This window comes from Sarcophilus harrisii, chromosome 2, assembly GCF_902635505.1.
Source record: "Sarcophilus harrisii chromosome 2, mSarHar1.11, whole genome shotgun sequence".
Taxonomy (NCBI): domain Eukaryota; kingdom Metazoa; phylum Chordata; class Mammalia; order Dasyuromorphia; family Dasyuridae; genus Sarcophilus; species Sarcophilus harrisii.
This window is the reverse complement of record NC_045427.1, coordinates 566548271-566571109: the sequence shown is the minus strand read 5'-3', so window position 1 is coordinate 566571109 and position 22839 is coordinate 566548271. Positions and strand designations below refer to the sequence as shown.

Genomic DNA, 22839 nt, shown 5'->3' with positions numbered 1-22839 from the left:
ATATGATAAATTCACTATTCTGCAGCCTTGACACAAAGAAAAGCCTCACCAAATTTAGGCTGATTCTGTCACAAAAAGCATGGTCTATCACAGGGTCCCTATTCAAAGTTTTTCCAATTTAATAGGACCTGCTCAACTAACAGTTTTTTATTTCCCAGGGCCACTAAAATGTCAAACTGAAGCATTGGAATATAACTTCCTAGTGAGAGGGGAAAAAAAAAAAATATATATATATATATATATATATATATATATATATATATATATACGCATACACACACATATAAGTCATATAACCACATAGACATGTATATATACACATATATAATATATAATGTCATATTTTAAGACGTGTTTTGAATAAGATACAGAAAAAGAGGGAGAGCGAGGTGGAGGAATATACATAAATACATAAAAAAGTCAACATAGTTGTTATCATGGTGATTTTTCTGTGATATGCAAAATAAGATAAAATATCACAGGAGGCAGAAACTATAAAAATGAAGAAACAGAATTGCTGCCTCACCTGCTAAGGTACCATTAGTAATCAAATAGTATGTTTCACTTTAACTATAATGAAAGAATGCAAAAAGTTGTTAAAATGTTTTCTATTTTTATAACTAGTAAATATGTAAAATTTAAGCAAGTCTTTATTTGCAATTACTGTCATGCAATGTAGGAAAAAATTAATTGGTGTATTTTTTCTTTCTATATATTTATCTTCAAAGGGTTAAATGATATTAAAAATTAATTATCTCCATTTCACAACAGCTGAATTTTTCGTGTGACATCAATGACACTGCAAAGTTCACTTTACAACCAGCTTCAGGCTGAGCACTAGAAATTTTTCAAAAGACTCAATGGCAGCACATTTACAAATATACTATTTATAATGAATGCAATTAATACAGAATGACTTATAAAAAAAAAGGCAAGGCAATTTTTATATAGACAAAACAATCAACAGTACAAGTGAGAATAAAAGTACATTTTTTATGGACTGTTTACACTTTGTTTAGCTTTTAACCACAACTGAATGTGGCCCAGTATTTTCCACATCCTTAAGTTCTGTGCAGTCCTGGTTAAGACCTACACATCAGAAGATGCATTGATCTTTGCTGGAATAAACCCCCAAACCTTTAGATATTGTTTGTAGATATTATCATGTTTGCGCCTTGTAAATTTGTCATGTTGTGCAAATGACTGCCACCTGTATACCTTAATTAAAATCAAGTTTTAACATGCATATTTAAAGATATAACCGTGGGGCACTACTGACTATACACAAATACTTTGCTGCATTCAAGTTGTTGAATTGCTACAAGAAGACTTTGTAATCGGTGATATGTTAAAAAATTGCATCAATATTCAAGGTCAGAATAACTCAAGACAAGATTATTTGATGACATGTTTTAGAATTTCTGTAATTAAAATTTATATTGAAAAAAGTAGGTTCGGGAGTAAACTAAAACACTCCTCTTTATGTTGTATTTTTAGATAATACAAAATGAGGTTGGTGGGAAGATCATATTTAAGTGCTTACCAGCTGAAAAAAGTATTCCCCAAAATCATTAGAAGAAAATAATATATATGGCTGATGCAAATGCTACTGATATATTTAGCTTTCAAAATCTGAACATGCTAATCCTATATAACACTGGCAAAGGCCAAAAGTAGACAAGACAGCACAGAAACCTAAAGGACATTCATTGAAGCACCATCTATCCTACAATAAAACTTTCAAAATTGAATCATTTTTTAGGTTTCCCCTAACATGTAACATGCTAAAAAATTGTCACTCACATAATCCTATTATCCAATCAATATCAGGATCATTCTTCACAGAATAATCTGAGGCAGCATGGTGTGGTATAAAGAGCCCTGGACTTCTCATTAGACCTGGGATTGAGTTTTGGCTCTGACACTTACTAGCTGTTTGATCCTCGGGAAACTACCTAACCTAAGTTTTAATTTACTCTTCTCTAAAGGGTGGCAATAATACTTGCCAGTATCTACTTAACTCATAGGATTGTTGTAAAGAAATTACTTTGAAAACCTTAAAATGCTTTATATACAAATGTGAGCTGTTATTATTGATATAGTTATGACCAGGCTTTTAAAATTATTCTTTCTCACCCTACAAGTAGGAAGGAGAAGGGAAAATGTCTTTCTTTCCTTCCAATCCACCACTATTGTCCTACACTGAGATATGTTTTGGTTATAATTGATTTGTTCAGATTAATTTCACTTACTTGGATGTTACATATATGTGAGATAACACTAACATTAAGAAAAAGTTTTTCTTTTTTGTTCTTGGGTACTAATCACTCATTTAATTAAATCTGAAATCCACAAAACTCACTCATATATGTATGTCCATATGTCTAAACATACACACTATATTTCCTATTTATTTTTCAAAAATTTTTAATATTTCCCTTTCCTAATTACTGTGGTCAAGTTCACACTATATCAAATTTATACTAATTCACTACTACTGATTTTATTACCATAACATACTCCTGATAATATCCTATAAATTTTAGCTCTTAAGGTTACGCTCTTGAATTCCAGATGAACACCAAGCTTTTTTTACATTCATAACACAAAGATTCTTCCATAACTAAAGACTGTTATCCTTTTTAATTTCTACTAATTAACTCCAGAAGAATTATCTGTCATAAGAACAGAGCAATATTAAAATGGAAAGTTATAACTAATATATCTTACCATTAATTCTAGTAGAAAGAAATATTTTATCTTATTTTGCCTAGCAATATAATTTCCTTTTCTTGCTTATTTTAAATTGTACTGCTTGCCTCTCCATTGTGAATCTGATCATGAACTATTTGCACAGATAAGCAAAAGTAGTCTGCCAGCTGAAATTTGGCACAATACATACACTTAAAACTAAAGGGATCCACAAAACATAATGGAGAATTTAAAAAAACTAAGTACATTTTGCCACAGAGTACTTTATCCATCTTAAATGATTCAAAATACATAGTAATATAAATCAGACATATGCAAGTGAACTATTAAAAGCTCATTCCAATTACAGTACCCAGCTTTTAATATTACAATTACAAAAATGCATTTTATGCATATTTTTCTTCCTAGAGTTTCTATTACATATTGTTGTTGTTGTTGTTTTTAATTACTTATTTCCACAAAACTTTTTTTGTATTTCCCCTTTTTACGTAGGAAATAACCACTTGGGAGACAGACAGATATACTCATACACCAACCTCCACTCCCCCACCCCCACCCAACACCTCCTCAAAGAGTTAAGTAGCATTGCCGTTTAGCTACCACATATTAAAAGAAGGAAAATTTTCAAAAATGATCTTTCATACCATAGTCTTTTTCTACATTTTTTTGTTTTATTTACTCACAGGATAATGGAGAGACTGGTCATATTTTCTTTAAAAGAAAGCAGCAAGCATGTTATTTTAGGTAAACCAACTACTCAACCCATTGCAATTTCAGGAAGAGGGTCAGTTCTGATCATTTTAGCAAAACACCTTTCGGTGAAAATTCAGATCAAGCTATTTACATATGAAACATCTTGTTTAATGAGCATAGCCCAATTAAAGTTCATGCTTGTTTCTGGCTTGTAGAGGCAAAGAAATCTATATGCTGTTTTACAAAGAGGCAGCCATTAGAAAACTGACTTATGCTCATTAAAAGTCTTTACAATGGCCCCTCATTTTCTCTTTTTCAAGTAGCTTCAGTACTACAATAAAATGGCTTTATCTTTGCCCCATTGTAATAGATTAATATATTAAGTAGACATTCCTCATATTAAAGCATAGGAAACTTATAATTTAAGAGATATGGGGCATCTATTTTCATTTTAAAGAGTTATAATGATCACAAATCTTTTCAATTATTTTCCAAAAAATTAGATTATGGTCTTTAAAACTCAATTTTAAGCATTTTCATATTTTAACACATTTAAGTTGGGGGGGGGGGGGAACGACTCTAAGAGTTAGACCAGTAATAAAATAATTCTTTATAAAACAAAATTTAAACTGAAAAGCCACAACAGATGGAAAAAGAGAAAAAAAAAGATATTACCTGGTACAATCCAGTGATATCCACAATAATTTTTACAGCACATATAAATCCCCTAGTATTCTATATCTCCATATGCCTTCTATTTTAACATTCTTCTTTATGAAAATGTCACATAAAATAAGAGTGATTCTAGCCTAAGGCAGTACAATCCTTAACTGTACTGAGTTTTGAGGGGGGGAGGGGGGAAGACACACAAACAATACCACCTTACTCATCCATCCCAATAATTGATAAGATTTTTTTTCAAAATATACAAATCCCACTTAAATGGCAAAAAATAGCAATTGACAATTTATATCTACTACAAAGGGGATACCAACTGGAATGTAACTGCCCTTTGAGTTTCAATGATAATGAAAATAATTTATACTGGCACTACAAAAAGAACAGTACTGTAGGAAATGTGTGCCACTTAGACAACACTGTTAGCCTTAATGAAATATGAAAAAAGAAAAGTTATCAGAGAATACATGCACAACTTACAGTATTTCCACTGAGCTATCAATAGCTTCTTTGCACAATTCAATATGTGCCTCTTGAGTAACTACTGAGGGAAAGGGTAAAGTTATAATGAATGATACATGATACTGAACTGAATTCTTTGAAGCAAGTACCCCAAATACAGGGAAAAGTGCATTTAGTTCAGCAGCAACACAGCACAGTGTGAAGATATTGTGCTTGGATGCAGAAATTCCAGGATTGAAAGATGTACAAGGCAAGTCAAGATATAAAACCAGAGTACATGTTAAATAACCCTAAAACTTACATATATTGCAGTGTTTAAAAAGTAAGAGACATTCAATTCATTCATTGTACATGGATGGGGAGAAATCCTCAACATTACTTGATGTCATTAAGGTCATAATAAATACACATCTACATAGGATTGTATATTTATACATAAAGTGTATGTGGATGAGATTTTCTTGCCAATCAAACTGTATTAGATTTTGTCTAACTGCAACTTCCCAAAACAATAACTGCTTTTCACTGAACCAATTCTGTATTTCTTCCCCCAATCTGTGCTAGAAAAGATGTCATGTCCCCTTTATTTTCTCCCAACCCTCCTCAAAGGCTCAGTTCAGATAAGTTTTGCCTCACAAATGATAATTCAGAGAAGTATAATTACAAGAATTCAAGCATTTTGGCTGCATCTTTTCAGTTTACCAGTTATTTCATTGAGCAAATCTTTTTGTATATAAACTAGCTGATACAAATTCTTCAGCAGAAGCATATAAATTCTAGTTATGATTGATTAAAACAGAGCAAATCAAAACAAATAAAAAAATCCAGTGATTTACTCTGACTGTAAACAATATATAAAAAACCATTTGTTTCAAATCTCAAAATAAGTTAAAGAAAAATTCTATCTTTAGGGTGTATGACATTATAAGTTCTGACAAGGAGAAGGGAAAAACGAATATGAAAAGTTGCAACAAATATTTGTACATTATTTTTCCTAATAGAAAGTCTATCTAACAATACTACTTTTGTCCCTTAAATTTAATATTTTTTTAAATTTGTTGGCAAATGTATTAAGTGAACTGGTATTACATATGACTCAATAGACAAAAATCCATCAAATTCAGCAAAGAAAACTCAAACAAGCATTTTGTACAGAATAAAAAAAAATCTAAATGGCTATGATTCCTCTATTAGCAGAAACACATAACGCAGTCTTAATAAATCTGCCATATATATATCAATATCTACAAACAGAGATACAGATATAGATATGAGACAACATTAATGAAGTTTATATTTTGTACAGTGTTTGGGACAACTGATTTGCATCAGACCATGGCACGATATGGACCTTGCATCTTTAGAAATTGAATGATGAAAGATGGTCCTCCTGCAACAATCTGAGGTGGAAGGTGACTGAGTGGACAGTTCTCGATACTCATGATTGACAGTTTGCTGCAAAGAGCCAATTCAAAAGGAAGGCCATGAAGATTAGGGTTGTCATTCAAATATAGTTCTTCTAGGTTCTCCAGTGTACCTGAATAAATAAAATTAATAAATAATTTACAAAATGCATAGTAAACAGGAGATACTTAATAGAGATAATTGTTGTCTAAAGTTTGCTTCTGTCTATGCATTCATTCCTCCTCCCACCTCATTTTAAGGATTTTCCTAATCTTCCAACAGTATAATTGTCAAGAGACCCTTCTCAAAGCTACCTCTCACAATTTCTCTATATAATGATATGGTCAGTTTAAAAATGTTCACAAACTTTGTCAAAATATTAAGCTAAAGCACATATGACCATAAAGCTATAATTAAAACACTGAGTTTCAGTACATTTCTTTGGGCTATCGTGGAGATATACCACAAAAAGTCTCTTAAGGGGTTTAAGAGGAACAAATGTCCATTACTAGAAACCTTCATGTTATCCTTCAGTTTTCTAAATTTCCAAATTTTACACTCTTTACCAAATGGCATCATTTGGGGGGAGAGGGTGTCACTAAGACATTAAGACTAAGACTGCCACAAGGTAGTAGAAAAAATATCAGGTCTAAATGTACTCAGGTTCAAATCTCTAACACACCACTTAATAGCCAAATGACTTTCACCAAGTAACAACTTCTGTAATTCTCAATTCTGTACTCTGAAAAATGGAAACAGCGCCTGCCCATCCCATTTCATGCCAGTGTTGTGAGGATCAAATGTTAATATATAAAAATTCACTCAAAATAGTAAACAATCATAAAAATGAATGCTCTTTAATAATCATCATAGTATCCCATAAGGAAAGAATTTTTTGACTTTCAAGTCAAGAAACTTCTCCCACAAATGCTTGCCTTAAAGTAAGGGCAAATAATTCCTTTTTTAAAATTACACATAATCTTTGTCAGGAACACTAAATATCCTGAAAATATTTATTTTATAGAAAACTTTTGTCCTTTCAAAGTACTGATGATACAAAGAAAGTTAGCTAAATCTTGGTAATTACAACATTAATAGTTACATCAGTTTACAAATGAACATTCATATTGATGAGCTATAAATATTGCTCTTCAATATATCACCAAGTTTCTTCAGTGCAGAGTTAATGATCAGAAATTATTTCATACCAATTTCCTCAGGAAGATGGGCAAGCAGGTTCTCTCCAAGGCCAAGATGTGTGAGATTGGTAAGGTGACCGATTCCTCGGGGAAGATTATTCAATTGGTTGTTCGTTAGGACTAATTTCTGAAGAAATAATTATTTTTAAAAGAAGAGTATTACATATTTTCTCCTATGGAAAAGGGATACTTTATAACACGTCTGTCAAATTAACAAAACACATTCTTGTAGGAGAATATTTAGAGAAAATATAACAAGACTATATATTAAACTTTTGCAAAATTGTGAATTATTTTCATTCAAGAAAACATCAAGTAGTCACTTATTTGGAATTATTTTATAAATTAATTTTTTGAATGCAGAGAATAAATAGGCTCCAGCTTTAAGCAACTCCTAGGGCATTTCAACATCAAGGTCTGACGTGATAAGCCAAGGTAGAAGCTGATTTGAATTACATAAAGAAATAAATGTGGCCTAAGTACTCCTTGCCTATGAGCCAGATTCCCGGCTTTGCATGACTACAGAGGACAATGCAGGAAGCTACTGCTGCTCAAAGAATTAAAAGAACACTTCAAGCCTTCTCATGCCAACTAACTATTTTATATTCATGCATAACCAACATCCATTCCTCACACGAGTGGGATATTTCCTAATATCACCAGACAAGATACCAAATGGCAGCCCAAGGCACTTGACCACTTTTGATTCATAGAAGTCACCACAAGTCCTACTAGGTCACTACCAGCACCAGTAGCAAAATGCTTCCCTGGATATTCTTTGACAGAGAGTCTGAATGCACATAAAGGGGCAGTGACTCCTATGCAGATCAATTCCCTAAGAAGTCAATCCACCAACCATCACAAATGGACCATATTGGTTCTATGATCACAGGATTTAAACCTGGATGATCACAGGATTTAAACTTAATGATATCTAATGCAACCATTTATAACATGTAGGGAACCAGAAGTCCAGAAAAATCAAGTTATTTGCTGAAAGCAAAACACACAGTGAGGAATAAAGTTAAGATCTGACTTCATGCCTCTTGATTCAAAAATTTATACGCTTTAGTTCATGTCTGACAGGCAGCACAAAATACACTTACTATAAGCTTAGTGTTTACGGTCTTGTTATTTTACTTCTCATAGGGATATTGAGACACATTTGTTTTTTTCTTTTTCTTTGCATTTTAACTAAGGCAGGATTATCATGAAATGTTAGAGGCTATGGAATAATTTATGATCTATATATTTTTACTTGTCCCTAACACAGTGCTCTGAACTTAGGTGTCTAGTGAATGTTAATTTGAATTAATAAGATTAGTTGAGCCCTCAGGTCTTTAATTCCTATATTCAATGATAATAAGACTGATTCAAGATACAGGCTAAATTCAAGAAAGAAAAGTTTAGCCATGGATATATAAAATATGGTACATAGCAAATAGAACAAATAATTATATCAACTTCTCACCTGTAAATCTTTAAGATAAGCAATTTCATTAGGCAATGATTCTAGTTTGTTCTCTTCTAGGTCCAATTCTCTTAACTTCCGAAGGTTTCCAAGGCCATGAGGGAGCCTCTTCAGAACATTATTTGACAATATTAGAACCTAAGGAGAAATGGAAAAATGGTTTCTGCTCTGTAATGCAAAGGAAAGGAAATGAATTCTATATTATCACTGTGATTCGAATTTAATGAAGAACCTATTTTACTAAAAAAAGCAGGTGGAGTAACCAATGATATCAGATGAAGGGATCAGAAAGCCAAAGCTCCCATTTATTGGATGTCTTGTCAAGAGAAAATTACTTATCCTTGATGAGTCTCTATATCTTAATTGTAAAATACTGATGATAATAAATGGGACACTTCCTTTGCAGGGTTGTTGTGAAGTTCCAAAAAGATAATCATGTAAAATATTTAACAAACTTTAAACTGTACAAATATCAGTTGTTATTACAATCAGAATGCATAAAATAAATAGCATTATTCTGTTTAAAAAAAAAAAAAAAGGTGGGAGGAAGCTATAATTTTTATTAAATAATTTTGTATATCCCTAAAATCTCGTTTTGTGGAAAGCAATATAGCCACTTAAATGGAACAAGGCTCACCTATTTGAAGGGAAAAAATGCTGAAGTTGAAATTAGTTTCCACTAAATTGCTAAAGACATTCAATGAGTTAATGATTTTATATGCCACTATGTATATTTTTAAAGAATTACCCCAAAGGTCTAGCAACTATGAAAAAAATGATTCATTTTTTAAAAAAAAAATCCTTTCAAAATGTCATGTGGAATTAAATTATGCTAGATCAAAATGTTAAATTTCTCCTTGCATATCTTTTGGGAGTAAATATAGCTCAATTAAAATTGAGGTAAACATTTCTAAAAACTGCTTATAGTCTTCAAATTTATAAACTATTCAAGGGGTATGCATGTATTTCTTTATATACAGGTACTGAATTTAAACTTCACTTTATATAAATACAAGGATGAAGTTTGTTATAGTATTATAAAATATTTAATTGCCACTTCTGTTCAAATATAATTTGCTATTTTAATGTAAGAACCTACAAACTGGATAATTCTGGAAAGAATCTAAAAAGTTGCAGTCTCTCATAGGCTCACCTCAAGAGAAACAAGTCCTGATACATCCTCAGAGATTTTTGTAATCTGATTGGTAGCTAAATTCAATTCTACCATACTGGTCCAAGTTCCATAGTCCAAGGGAAGGGCGGTCAACTGATTGTCCTAAGAAATTAGAAAATAAAGAGCATTCAAATAGAAAAATTAGGAGTGGGGGAAAAAGGATGAAGGGACCACATTTTAGGATAATTTTTAAATCAAAGTTCATCTATAGTTATATAATATAAAATAAAAATTTTTATATACTTTATTTAAAAACCCAGAGAGAATTCCCCAAAACAAATGGAAGACTTCTATTTAGAGATATTGATGGAAAACTATTCCCAATATATGAGAGTTTGCTTTGTAAATTATAAATTATGAATGGAACAGCATTTAGTATTTCAAAAAACCAAGATACTGTGATGGTTTATTTGGGAAGGAAATATATGTGCAAAAACTTAGATAAACTGGATAAATGTTCAAGTATTGGCTAGGTAATGATCTGCCAAAAATAAATCCTTTTGTCAGAAATGTACAGAGAGGTTTCTTGATTTGAATAGGAGGCTAATACAGACAGTTCCATTCAATTCCAAGAATCTAAATGTATACCTAAGAAATACATAAGCACAAAGGGGAAAAAAAATTAAATTACAACATAGAAAGAAACTAGAAATAAATCATGAATTCTTTTAATGCTGGTCAGAAGTGTTAAGAGTGAAAAAAAAATGAGGGGGAGAAGGAGAATGAAGATTAAACAAGATAAAAATGACATATACAAATGAATAAATCTCTAGCCTTTGATTTTAGAACACAATTTATAAGAGAAACTACAAATAGACTATGTTAACAGGAAAATTCAGCTTCTCTTTTAAAATAGTATCTTATTTTAAAAGTTTAAGTCTATTGATTTTTATTATTATATATTATTATAGCCAAACATTTTAATTCTTGACATATTAAATAATTTTGGCTTAAAAAAGGGAGGGACCAGTCTTTTTTTCATACTTTGAAATCACTTTGATTAAAAAGTTTTGTTAACATGTGACATAATATTTTAAGAGAGATTTAAGGCAAGGCTTATTATAGTTTTTAACAAAGAAAAAAGGACTCAAAAAAGCCTAGTTTTTATACAGCTGTCAAACCTATTCAACATTATCATTTCTATCAAAATGTACTCTAAAACTGAAAAATGAATTGTATTACTTTGCTTCTAAGTCTCCTGCTTTATTCTAAATATTCAAAATTAGTGTCATTCTCACATATCTAAACCATTAACCAAGATTTCAAGGATGAACCTATTTTATTTTTTAATAGAAATACAATATTGGAGAATATGGTAAATGTACACACACACACACAAATGAGAGGAACCTAACTATGGAGTTGTAACTCAACACACATCAAAAAAAAAAGGTAATTTACTCAAATTATATATGTGTATGTGTGTGTGTGTGTGTGTATATATATATATGTGTGTGTGTGTGTACATATGTGTGTATGAATATACATATACACATACAGGCATGCATAGGTCTAGCTGTGTGAAAACAAAGGGAAAAAAATAATAATTTCAAGTTGCATTGTTACCAGTGCCCAACAAACTACCAACAAAGATTCTCCACTTACTAGAAATTCTTACCTTCATATTCAGCTTGCTTAATACTTTTGCTCTAGAGAAAATTCCAAATGGAATTTTATTGATTCTGTTGTGTTCCATATTAAGGGAATAGATGGTGGAGAACTGAGATGGACCTCCCATTGGATATGACTGGAAGCAATTTCTAGCTAGTGTCAAACTATTCAAATTCACAAGACTTGATAGTAGACCCTGTTGAGTATGAAAAAATGCAGAATTCGAATCATCAGTAAAGTAACATATTCTATCACCTGATGATACATTGCTTTCAAAGATAGGTACACTAAGAAAATCTTGAAAGATATATTCTAACCCATATGTCAAAACTGTTCTATTTGTTAAAAGGCAAAAACTAAAGAAGAAAGAAATATGGACTAAATACATGAAAAACACTTAAAACCATTATTATCTGAAATTTTTTGCTTTGAATTCATAGGAGCAATGTAAACAAAGTTCTGTTCAAGTGGTACCTAACTCTTTCTCTACTGTGTATCTAATTTGAAGTCAGGTTCTCATAAAAAAAAAAAAAAAAACTAATGGCCTCGCAAATATTATCCAATACATTTCAGTTTTATTTTCTTTGTTTATAGATACAAGTGATTTCAAATTTTCCACAAGAACATGCCACTTTCAATATGCTGATATTTCAGTTACACCCTTAATGTTTTTGCAAATTTACATAGCATCTTTTGAAGAAGATTTACCTTTCGGAAAATGATCCAGTTTATAAATATGGGTTATGACACATATATGCCCTACTTATTTATGCTTACTTTCAATTATTCTTCAGTCACTGAGTTGTATCCAACTCTTCATGACCTTGTGGGTCACAATGTCCATGAGGTTTTCTTGATAAAAATAAAAGAGTGGCTATTTCTTTCTCCAATGGATTAAATCAAACAGAGGCCATATGACTTGTCCAGAGACACACAGCTATCATGTATCTTAGATCAGGTTCAAACTCAAGTCTTCTTGACTCTTGGCCCAACACTATTCTCTAAGCCTAGCTGCTTTCTTCACAGGTCACAAAGTAAGTGTCTGAGGCAAGATTTGAAATCAGGTTTTCCTGAATCTAGGCCTGGCACCTCTATCCACTAAGCCATTTAGCTGCCCCATGCTTTCTATCATTTATCTGAAGGAACTCCATTTCATTAGTCATGATATTGGGCAATAAATGAAAAGCTATTGTAATTTCAACAAATATGTTCAAATTTAACACTTGTATTTCTAGTATAAACCAAATGTCACATTAACATTAGAAATTTAATCGGGTGTACTTTCACATGGATAAATGTAAAAAAAAAGTATAAAATATATGCAAAATAAATTTGGAGTTAGGAAGAAGCAGTAACAACTGTGAAAATAGGGGTACTCAAGAAAGACCATTATTGGGAAGCTGTATTAATATGTTCTCATTGGAGATTATCAGGTAAAAATGTATTAATATGTTCTCATTGGAGATTATCAGGTTAAAAACTAGATGATCATTTGTTAGGTATGTTGTAGAAGGGATACTTTTGGATGTGTGATTTGTCCTAGGATGGAAACAGGCCCTGAATTGAAAATTTGTTATTCTGAAAAGGAATTAAATCTTAATTAAACTAACAAATAGTTATTCTTTATATTTAAGCTAAAGGTAAAAAAATTCTAATTGATAAAATAATCAGTTTTCCATTGAGGACATTTGTCACTGAAAACGATGGGACACAGCCAAAGTATAATTGTTGAAATAAGTTCATTTATGTTCTAAATAGAAGACAATCTACACACTCAAGTTTTTTGGATTCTATAATTCTCATCATACTCTCCAGCCCACCTCAAAGCTGTCATCAGATAGGTTACTTTAAGGTGACAGTTGCTCTCTTACAGGATTAGTTAGACTATACCCTTTTATTGTGGCACAATTGAGAAGAACTGACTCTAGTAAGAATGAGACTGCATAGAATCTAAAGCTACTGACTGCAGAGTTAAGTAAGATTACATTGAGATATCACAGTAAAAAGTGCTAATGTAATGTTTACAATCCTAGAACTTTCACTTGCAGATGACAAATCTGTTCCAAAATATTTTTATCTATTTTGGTAGAAATCAACTAAGTAAAATTCTATAGTATCTCTACATTTATTATTACTGTGCATTGTTAATCATGATAAGAATAACCACTAGTACTAATTCAATTCACAGAATCACATAATTTATGAGTTTGTTGGGACTTGACCAGTTATTTGGCCCAACCTATCCTTAAAAATATTTAAATTCCTTTCTTCCTTCTTCCCTCTCTTCCCTCCTTTCTACTTTCCTCCTTCCCTCCATCCACATAGGATATCATACCCATACCTACAGATTCTCCATTGTGACATATCCACCCAACAAGGAGTCATTAAGTCTGCTTAAAGACCTACCATGAGAGAAAATACACTGTATAGTCTTTTAAGCCCATTGTACTTTTTTAGAAAGCTCTGATTGTTAAGAAATATTCCCTTACATTAAGGCTAAATTGATTTCTTTTCAACTTTTATCTGATGCTATCATCTGGAGTCAATAAATAAGCTGAATCTCTTTTTTACATAAAAAGCATTCAAAGACTTAAGATAGCTAATGTGTTGCCCCCCTCCCTTGCCCCCTATCCCACCCAGATCTTCACTAAGCAAAATCCTCCCTAGTTCCTCCAATCAACTCATATGACATAGATTCAAGGTCCTTCATCTTAGGGAAGGCAATTATCCCTCTCCCAGGCTCTCTAATTTGTCAATGTCCTTCCTCAATGATGATACTCAGAAGTGAATAACATTTCTGATGTTTTAGAAGATTAGAGTCCAGAAGGTCTAATATCTCTTTACTTCCAATTTTAGAAATTATACTTCTCTCAATGAAGTTGAATATCACATTTTGGGAGGAAGAAAGACAACTACATTACTGCTGACTTATATTGAGCTTGAAGCCCACAAAAATCCCATCTTTTTTCTGTACTGTCATCTAAACATGTCTCCCATTTTGCACATGGAGTTGATTTTTTTCAAACCTAAAGTGTAACACTACAATTACCCCTACTAACTCATTTTATTAGATTCAGTCCAATGATCTAGACTATCAAAATATTTTTAGATCCTGACTCATGCAGTATGTTAGCTATCCTTTTCAGCTTTGTATCAATTTAATATGACATTTATGCCTTTATCCAAATCACTGATAAAATAATAATCATAAGCAAATATTCTTTGGGCAGTCCCACTATACACCTCCTGACAAGATGGCATGAAACCAGTAATGACTACTCTTTGAGCTTAGCCATTCAAACAGCTCCAAAGCCATATAACACTATTATCGCCTGGCCCAGGTTGTCTCCAGAGTGACAAACCAAGTGCCTCAGGAGGTCATGGCTCAACCACCATAAATCATATGATCAATCAGAGAGTGAGAAGATGGGATCGCATTGTACCCTCCCTGAGCCTTCCTCCAAAACAGTCACAACTTCCCGTCATTCATTAGTAAAACGCTCCCTCTCACTCTTGCACTGTGAAACTACCAGCCTTCCTCCTTCTGTGTTAAGTATTGATCCTTCTTCAGGGAAGTGATGATCTAACCACACCAAAGTACTCACAGAAGCAGCTGTGAAGGTGCCATTGCAAAAGTGCTACCCTCCCCTATACCTCCTATTCACCTCACAGTTATGGCACTTGAGGAGATAGACTCTGTGCGCCAAAGTATTGACAGAGTAAAGGGGACAAAGTAAAATGTACAGGATGAACAAGCAGAGATCTGCACCATACATCATATTTTCATAAAATCTCTCCTCTTTCTAAACAACCCACTCCTCTGAACTTTTCTATTTAAAGGATACCAGCCTGCTGATTGAAGTGTCAGCCTTCACTCCTCACCTTCATTCATCCACAAACCCAAATGGTTGCCAATCATGTCATTTCTATCTCTATAATTTTCACATATATTCCTTTTTCTTCAGTCATGTAACCAGAAACTTGTTTCAGGCCTTTATCACCTCTCCTCTGGGTCTATAAAAATTGCCACTATAAAGGTCTTTCTGCTTCACATCTCTCCCCATACCCAATCCATTGAACAATAAACCTATCAGAGTGATTTTCTTAAAATTTTAAGTATGAGCATGTCTTCCCCATATGCAACAAACGGGGGGCCCAAATATAAACTTCTCTGTTTAGCATTTAAAGCCCTATACAACCTAATCTCAAACTATCTTTCCAATCTTATTTATAAATAAAAATTTATCTCAGATTTATTTTTTCTTTTAAAAACTCCTATATTTATATGTTTATTTCATCATACATAATATTAGTATCACAGTACAAATTTAAGGATTAGGACAGGACCTATAATTTCTTTGATACATGGAGCTCCCAGTAAATGAATTCCTTCTACCAATATAGGCGGGCGCCTTCTATACAATTCCTGGAATTGCCAAAAGGTTAAATGACTTGCCTAAGGCTACAGAGCTAGCATGTACTACCACCACCCCATCTTTTAGGCCAGACCCACTCTTCGAGGTTGACTCTCAGTACATTTACAAATAAATATACATAAATTGGAGTTGAATGATCAAAAAACATTATTAACAGAAATAAACAATAAAAAGATAGAGAATTTTGATTTAGTCCATATTTTTCCAACTCTAAATATGGAGCCCACATAAATCATAAGCATTTCTTTATGTTATTAACAAAGTCCAGCAACAAGAGATAGAAATAACTGTAAATAAAATAAAATATCTGGGTGTCTACCTGACAAGACAACCCTAGGAAGTATATGAATATAAGGTATTATGGCCTATAACTCTATTATAAAGCAGCAGTCATGAAAACCATCTGGTACTGTCTAAGAAATAAGACCGGTGGATCAATAAAAGAGGATCAATACAAGTAACAAAAATCAATGGCTATAATAATTACTATTTGATAAACTCAAAAACTTCAGTTTCTGGGATACGAACTCATTATTTGACAAAAGTCATTAGAAAAACTGGAAAATAATGTATCAGAAACTCCACATAGACTTACATCTCACACCCCATACATAAAGTCAAAATGGGTACATGATTTAGGCACCAAGGATGATACTACAAGCAATTTAGGAGAGTAAGATATAGTTTATCTATCAGATCTTGAAGAAGGAAGGAATTTATCGCCGAAGAAAAACTAGAGAACATTATGAAATGCAAAATGGATAACTCTGAATATATTAAAACATTTTTGCACAAACAAAACCAAAGTTGTCAAGATTAAGAGGAAAGCAGAAAACTGGGGGGAAATTTTTAAAGTCAATGTTTCTGTAAAAGCCTCATTTCTAAAATATATAAAGAAATGAGTCAAATTAATAAGAATACAAGTCATTCCTCAATTGATAAAAGATCAAAGGATATGAACAGACAATTTTCAGATGAAGAAATTAAAGTCATCTATAGTCATATGAAAAAATGCTCTCATCAGTTGGGGGAATGGCTAAATAAGTTATGGTATATGAAAGTAATAGAATATTATTGTTCTATAAAATTAACAGGCTGATTTTAGAAAGATCTGGAAAGATTTACATGAACTGATGCAGAGTAAAATCAAAAGTGATTAGAGAAATGAAAATTAAAACAACTCTGAGGCACCACCTCATACCTGTAGAGGACCGCAGATATTGGGGAACTCTGGAAAAGTACACTTGAAAACAAGAATACTTATAATAGGGTGTTTACTCAATGTGATTGATGAGATAATGGTTCTCTAGTTCACATATACTTAGTACTTAGTGTGATATGTAATGGTCCTACAGTTGGCACATGCTCAGTGTGCTGTAGTGATGTAATTGTACTGAGGTGTTTAAGGGCAGAGAGTACTGGAGACAGAGCGAGTGTGTGCTTGAGCTCGATCTCAGACTCAGAGACTCCAGACTCCAGAATCCATCCTTGACCATCCTCGTAGTGGCTCTCCTGCCTTCATCACTTCTTCACTAAGACCAAGGCCCATCTAGAAATCCTCCAGAAAGCTAGTCTGGGCATTACACATATCTCTCAGATTAGTTAAGACAACAGGAAAAGATAATGATAAATGTTGGAAGGGATGTGGGAAAACTGCAATACTAATGAATTGTTGGTAGAGTTATGAAATAATCCAATCATTCTGGAAAGCAATGTGGAACTATGTCCCAAGAGCTATCAAACCCCTTTGACTCAGCAATGCCATTACTGGTCTATATCCCAAAGAAATCAGAAAAGAGGGAAAAGGACACACATTGCAAAAATGTTGTAGCAGCTGTGTGTGTGTGTGTGTGTGTGTGTGTGTGTGTGTGGTGGCAAAGAAATGGAAAATGAGTAGATGTCCATCAATTTGGAAATGGCTGAATAAGTTATGATATCTGAAAGTAATGGAATGCACAGGCTGATTTTAAAAAAGTCTGAAAAGATTTACATAAACTGATACAGAGTAAAACAAGCAGAAGCAGGAAAATATTGTACATAGCAACAGAAAGATTGTGAGATGATCAACTATGACAGGTTTGACTCTTCTAAGCAGTTCAGTGATCCAAGGCAATACAAATGGAAAATGCCATCTGCTTCCAGAAAGACACTATGGAGACCAAATCAACACATGTTATGTTCACTTTTTTTTTTTATGGTTTTCCCCTTTTGTTCTGATTTTTCTCTCCCAACATGATTCATATGTAAAAAAAAAAAAATGAATGCACAAGTATATTCCCCTCAAAAAAAAGATGTTTTATATGTAACTGGGGGAAATAAAAATGGAAAAAAATAATATGGAGGACTTTATCAAAAAGCTTTGCTGGAATCCAAGTAAAGTATATTCCCTTCACCTACTAGTTTTATTATTATTACTACTTTAGTACATTAGTAAAATTCAATAAAGTTAGTTTGTCATAGTCTATTCTAGATGAAGCCATGCTGTCTTTTATAATCACCATTTCTTTTTGCAGATGATCTCTTTAATGACTCATTCCAGAATTTTCCCAGGACTCAAAGTGAAAATCACTGGCCAATAGTCTGTATTTATTTTATTCCCTATTTTAAAAATCTAGACATTATCTCTTCTCTAGTCCCATATTTCTCCTGTTTTTTCATTAACCTTCAAATACCAATGATAGTAGTTCAATAATAACACTTTTAACATCCAAGTATGCAGAGTACAACTAAAACAGGAGATCAGAATTTAGCAAAGTGTTCTCATTATCTCCTAACTTATCTTTGGTATCAATTTCTTGTTAATTCTTTAAATTCTGCCATTTCTAGGGCACAGATCATTTTCCTTGGCAGACTAAATGAGCAAATGAAGAATTGAGCACCTCTGCCTTTGTTCTGTTGTCTGTTGTTATCCTATTTACCCCAAGCAAAATCCTCTCCCTTTAATGCTACTCTTCTTTCCCCAATATATACATTGAAAAAAATCTATCCTTAATGTTGTTCTTAGATTTTCTTATTACAATCAGTTTATTTTGTGCTCTACTACTCCTGACAACTATTTTACAAGTTTATGTCATGATTTACTATTCATCCTTTGTTATCTGCTTTTGCATCCATTTTCTATACCTAGCTTTAAAAAAAAAAATCTCACTTGGCTGTAGAAATTCCTGTATATATCAGCTGCTTTAGGAAATTTTGGCATTGTAATGATTTTCCCTTGTCTCTTCAGGCTTTCATTCTGAGTCAATGATTTCTTATTTTACTCTGTGGGATCTTACGTACCATTATTCTGTAACTTCTGAAATCTGCTCTCCATGAATCTTGAATGGATGTCAGCTCGGCACTCTTTATCACAAACTTTACAAGGGAATTGTATACTTTCTATCATTTCCTTCCCTAGTAACTTGTTATAAGAATCAGATCAAGAATAGAATGTCCATTTGTTGACTCCTTCATATTTTGAAAGAGTGTGCCATCAAAATATAGAAAATCTTTTATCTTTCTGACTAGGCAGTATGATATGGTAGAAAGGGCACTGGACTTAGAATTAGGATGACCTGTATTAAAAATCATGCTATACTAACTATATGATCCTAGGCAAATTCTTAACCTTTGTTTCCTCATCTACAAAATGGGAGTTTGGACTCAATGGCCTCTAATATCTCTTTATAGCTCTACACAAATAAACAAATGTTATCCTTCTAAAGTATATTCAGAGAGAGTTTTTTCCAGGCTTTGGTTTTATCATGTGTGCACATGTGTGTGCACATGCACATACACACAATACACACCCCAGTGCTACTTATCAAGTCAAAATTTTCTCCTTGCATTTATTAAACTAGTTCCTTTCTTTTACTGCCAAAACTTTGGGCATTTATGTTACAAACATTTGAGATTATAAATTTAACTACTGGCTCCATGTTTGGATTTTTGTTTTCTGTAGATGTCTATGTTTGAACTGCTCTTCTTCTCACAGTGTGGCCCCTCTCCCAAAGTATTTATTTTAGTGAATATGCTTAGGCAATGTCTTCCTTCCCCTATTCTTTTTATTTTAAAACATTTCTATAGATTTACAAGATACCAGACAAACCTCAAATGATTACACTATACCTTGTCAAGAATTTGTTATTTGTGCTTTCCAGACAATGCTGCCATACATGAACTGCAGTCTCACCCCGACACCTCACTCTGCACCCACCATTCACAATCTACTCATCTTGGTACATTCTTTCATCATGCTGGTCTCCTTCTCCCAGTCTTGAGTTCCTCCTGGAGCCTTAATTTTAAGGAAAAGCCCAGGCCAACCAACCTTAATTCTACTCCTTACTCTACTTCTGAATATTGACTTTGCCTCCATCTGACATTCTAGCATAAATACCCTCCTCTCTCCTCCTTTCCCCTAGATTTTCAGCTTCCTTTGTGTGTTGTCTTCCCTCCCCCATTAGAATGTAAACTTCTTGGAGGGCAGGGATTGTCTTTCTTTTTGCTTTTATCTTTAGCCCTTAGCATGGAGCATGGATACATAGTGTCTAATAAGTGTGTTACCTTGCTTTATTCTCAGATACCATTTGCAATTTGAAAAATATTTAATAAGGCTTAATAAGAATTGAGGACAAAGATTATTTTAATCTTTGGAACCTCAGGTGCTTACATTAAAATAATATATCATTTACTTACTTGCTTATTTATATTCTAACTAAGTTGGAAGCACTAGGAATGCAAAGATAAAAATGAAAACAGTTCTTGCCTTCAAGGAAATTACATTCTACTAAGAGGAACATGAACATATATAAGTAAATGATTAATTTTTGAGAGTTATGGCACTAGTAATTTGGAAAATCAGAATGTTTCAGAGGGCACACATGAAATGAGGCTTGAGAAAAGTTAGAAAAGGACAAAGTACATTCAAGAGATGAAAGACAACTTATATAAAGGCTCAGAGATGGGAGATAGATCATCACATTTGGGGAACATGAAATGGAAAGGTCAAAAAGGATATGGGTTGAAAAGAAGTCATAAGACTTGGCAATTAGGAAATCACTGGAGAATATTATTGTTCTAAAAGAAATGATAAGCAGGCACATTTCAGAAAAACCTGGAAAGACACATGAACTGATGCTGAGTGAAGTGAGCAGAACTAGGAAAACATATACAGTAACAGCAACACTGTGTGATGATCTGATAGACTTAGTTCTTCTTAGGATAACAGTGATCCAATACAATTTAAATACACTTGTGATGGAAAATATTATCTTCATTGAGAGAAAGAACTATGGAAACTGAATAAAGATCAAATCATACTACTTTCACTTTTTTTTCATTTATTTTTTTCTTTTTTTTCCTTTTGTATTTCTTTCAAAACATGACTAATGTGGAAATACATTTAACATGACTGTACATATAGAATCTATATCAGACTGCTGTCTTTGGAGGTGGGAGAAGAGAGGGAGAAAAATTTTGTACTCAAAATCTTACAAAAAAATGAACATTGAAAACTATCTTTATATGTAATTGGAAAGCAAGATATTATTAAGGGGGGGAGAAAAAAAATCACTGGTAATCCTGGAGCACAGTACCAGCTGAAGTGCTAATCAGATTGCACAGACATGAGAAAGTATAGCTAAATAAATTGTGGTAGATAAATTGTGTAAGGAAAATTAGTATACCTCAAGAAATGATAAAAAATGAAAAGAATCAAGGAAAGATTTACATGATATGCTGAGGAGTTAAGTAAGCAAAATCAGGAAAACAATTCAATGACTACAACAATGTAAATGGAAAGAATGACCACAAAGTACTTACAAATATAAAAATTATAGAGAATAAGCACAGACTCAAAGAAGAGATATGAGAAGAGAGGCTTGTTCTCTCATTTGTAGAGGTAGAAGGAGCAATGCTTTTTTCCCCAGCCTTTTTCAGTGTATTGATCTGTTTTGCTAATTTTTTTCTAACGTTTTTCTTTTAAAAAAAAAATGGTATTTATTATATGGAATGGTTTTCTGGGAAGAGAGTGGGAAAGAGATATTGGAAGAAATTTTGGTGATATAAAAATAATTTTCAAAAGACTTGAGAAAATAAATGTAGGCAATGAATATTGATGCTTTTTTTCTAGGAGTTTAACTATGAAAGTGAGAGATACAGAATGAATCCTTAAGGGAAGCATATGATCAAGGGAAGTGAGGGGTTTTTAGGGGGGATGGGAGGAGACTTTTTTTTTTTTTTTTAAATAGCAAAGACTTAGGTATATTTATAGACTACAAAGAGAAGCCTGGAGATAAGAAAAGTGATAATAATAAAGAGATGGAGAATGATAATCAAGAATGATTGTAGTGGCAAGATACTAGAGGAAATGGTAAGAGAGCAGAAGTAAAGAAATTAACCTTAGAAAAGAGGAGGGCAGGTCACCTCTTCAGAGACTGAAGCAAATGAGGAAAGAATAGAGCATTAAGTAGAGAGGTTTTCTATTATAAATAGGCTAAAAGAGGGGAGCTCATCGTGAATGTCCGGCATTTTCTCAGTAAAATAGGAAGCAAATTCCTCTATTGAAAGGGATAGCCAATGAATAAATTGTGGTATGCGATTATGATCAAAAACTGTTAAGGAACAGGTCAATTCTCCGAGAGCCTCCAAAGCTGTGGATCATAACTATCAATACTACAAGAAATGATGAGCAAGATATTCTTATAAAAACCTGGAAAAAAACTACATGAGCTGATGCAAAGTGATATGTCCTGTACACAAAGTCATGGCACTACTGTAAGATGATCAGCTCTACATGACTTAGTTATTCTTACAATATAATGATCCAAAAAAAAAAAACTCTGAAGGACTTATGATAAAAAATGTAATTCTTACCAAAAGAAAGAACTGATGGTGTCTGAATAAGGACTGAAGTATCCTTTTTAAGTTTTCTCTATTTTTGACAGTTTTTTTTTTTAAGTCCTTATTTTCTTTCACAACATGACCAATAAGGAAATCTTTTGCATGACTACACATGTATAA

The 22839-nt window shown here is 32.7% G+C and overlaps 1 protein-coding gene across 4 annotated transcripts in view; it reads right to left on the bottom strand.

Moving 5' to 3' along the window:
* Positions 1–913: 913 nt before the first annotated feature.
* The window catches only part of SHOC2 (SHOC2 leucine rich repeat scaffold protein), a 142357-nt gene continuing 120431 nt past the window's right edge, over positions 914–22839 (bottom strand). For all 4 annotated transcript variants that reach the window (XM_031955836.1, XM_031955837.1, XM_003755384.4 and 1 more), the window contains exons 5-9: positions 11412–11600; positions 9773–9895; positions 8620–8757; positions 7158–7275; positions 914–6082 (exon numbers count right to left, since the gene is read on the bottom strand). In XM_031955836.1, coding sequence (XP_031811696.1) covers positions 5874–6082; positions 7158–7275; positions 8620–8757; positions 9773–9895; positions 11412–11600 — 777 coding nt within the window. In that variant the 3' untranslated portion in view covers positions 914–5873. The remainder of the gene's footprint in view (positions 6083–7157; positions 7276–8619; positions 8758–9772; positions 9896–11411; positions 11601–22839) is intronic.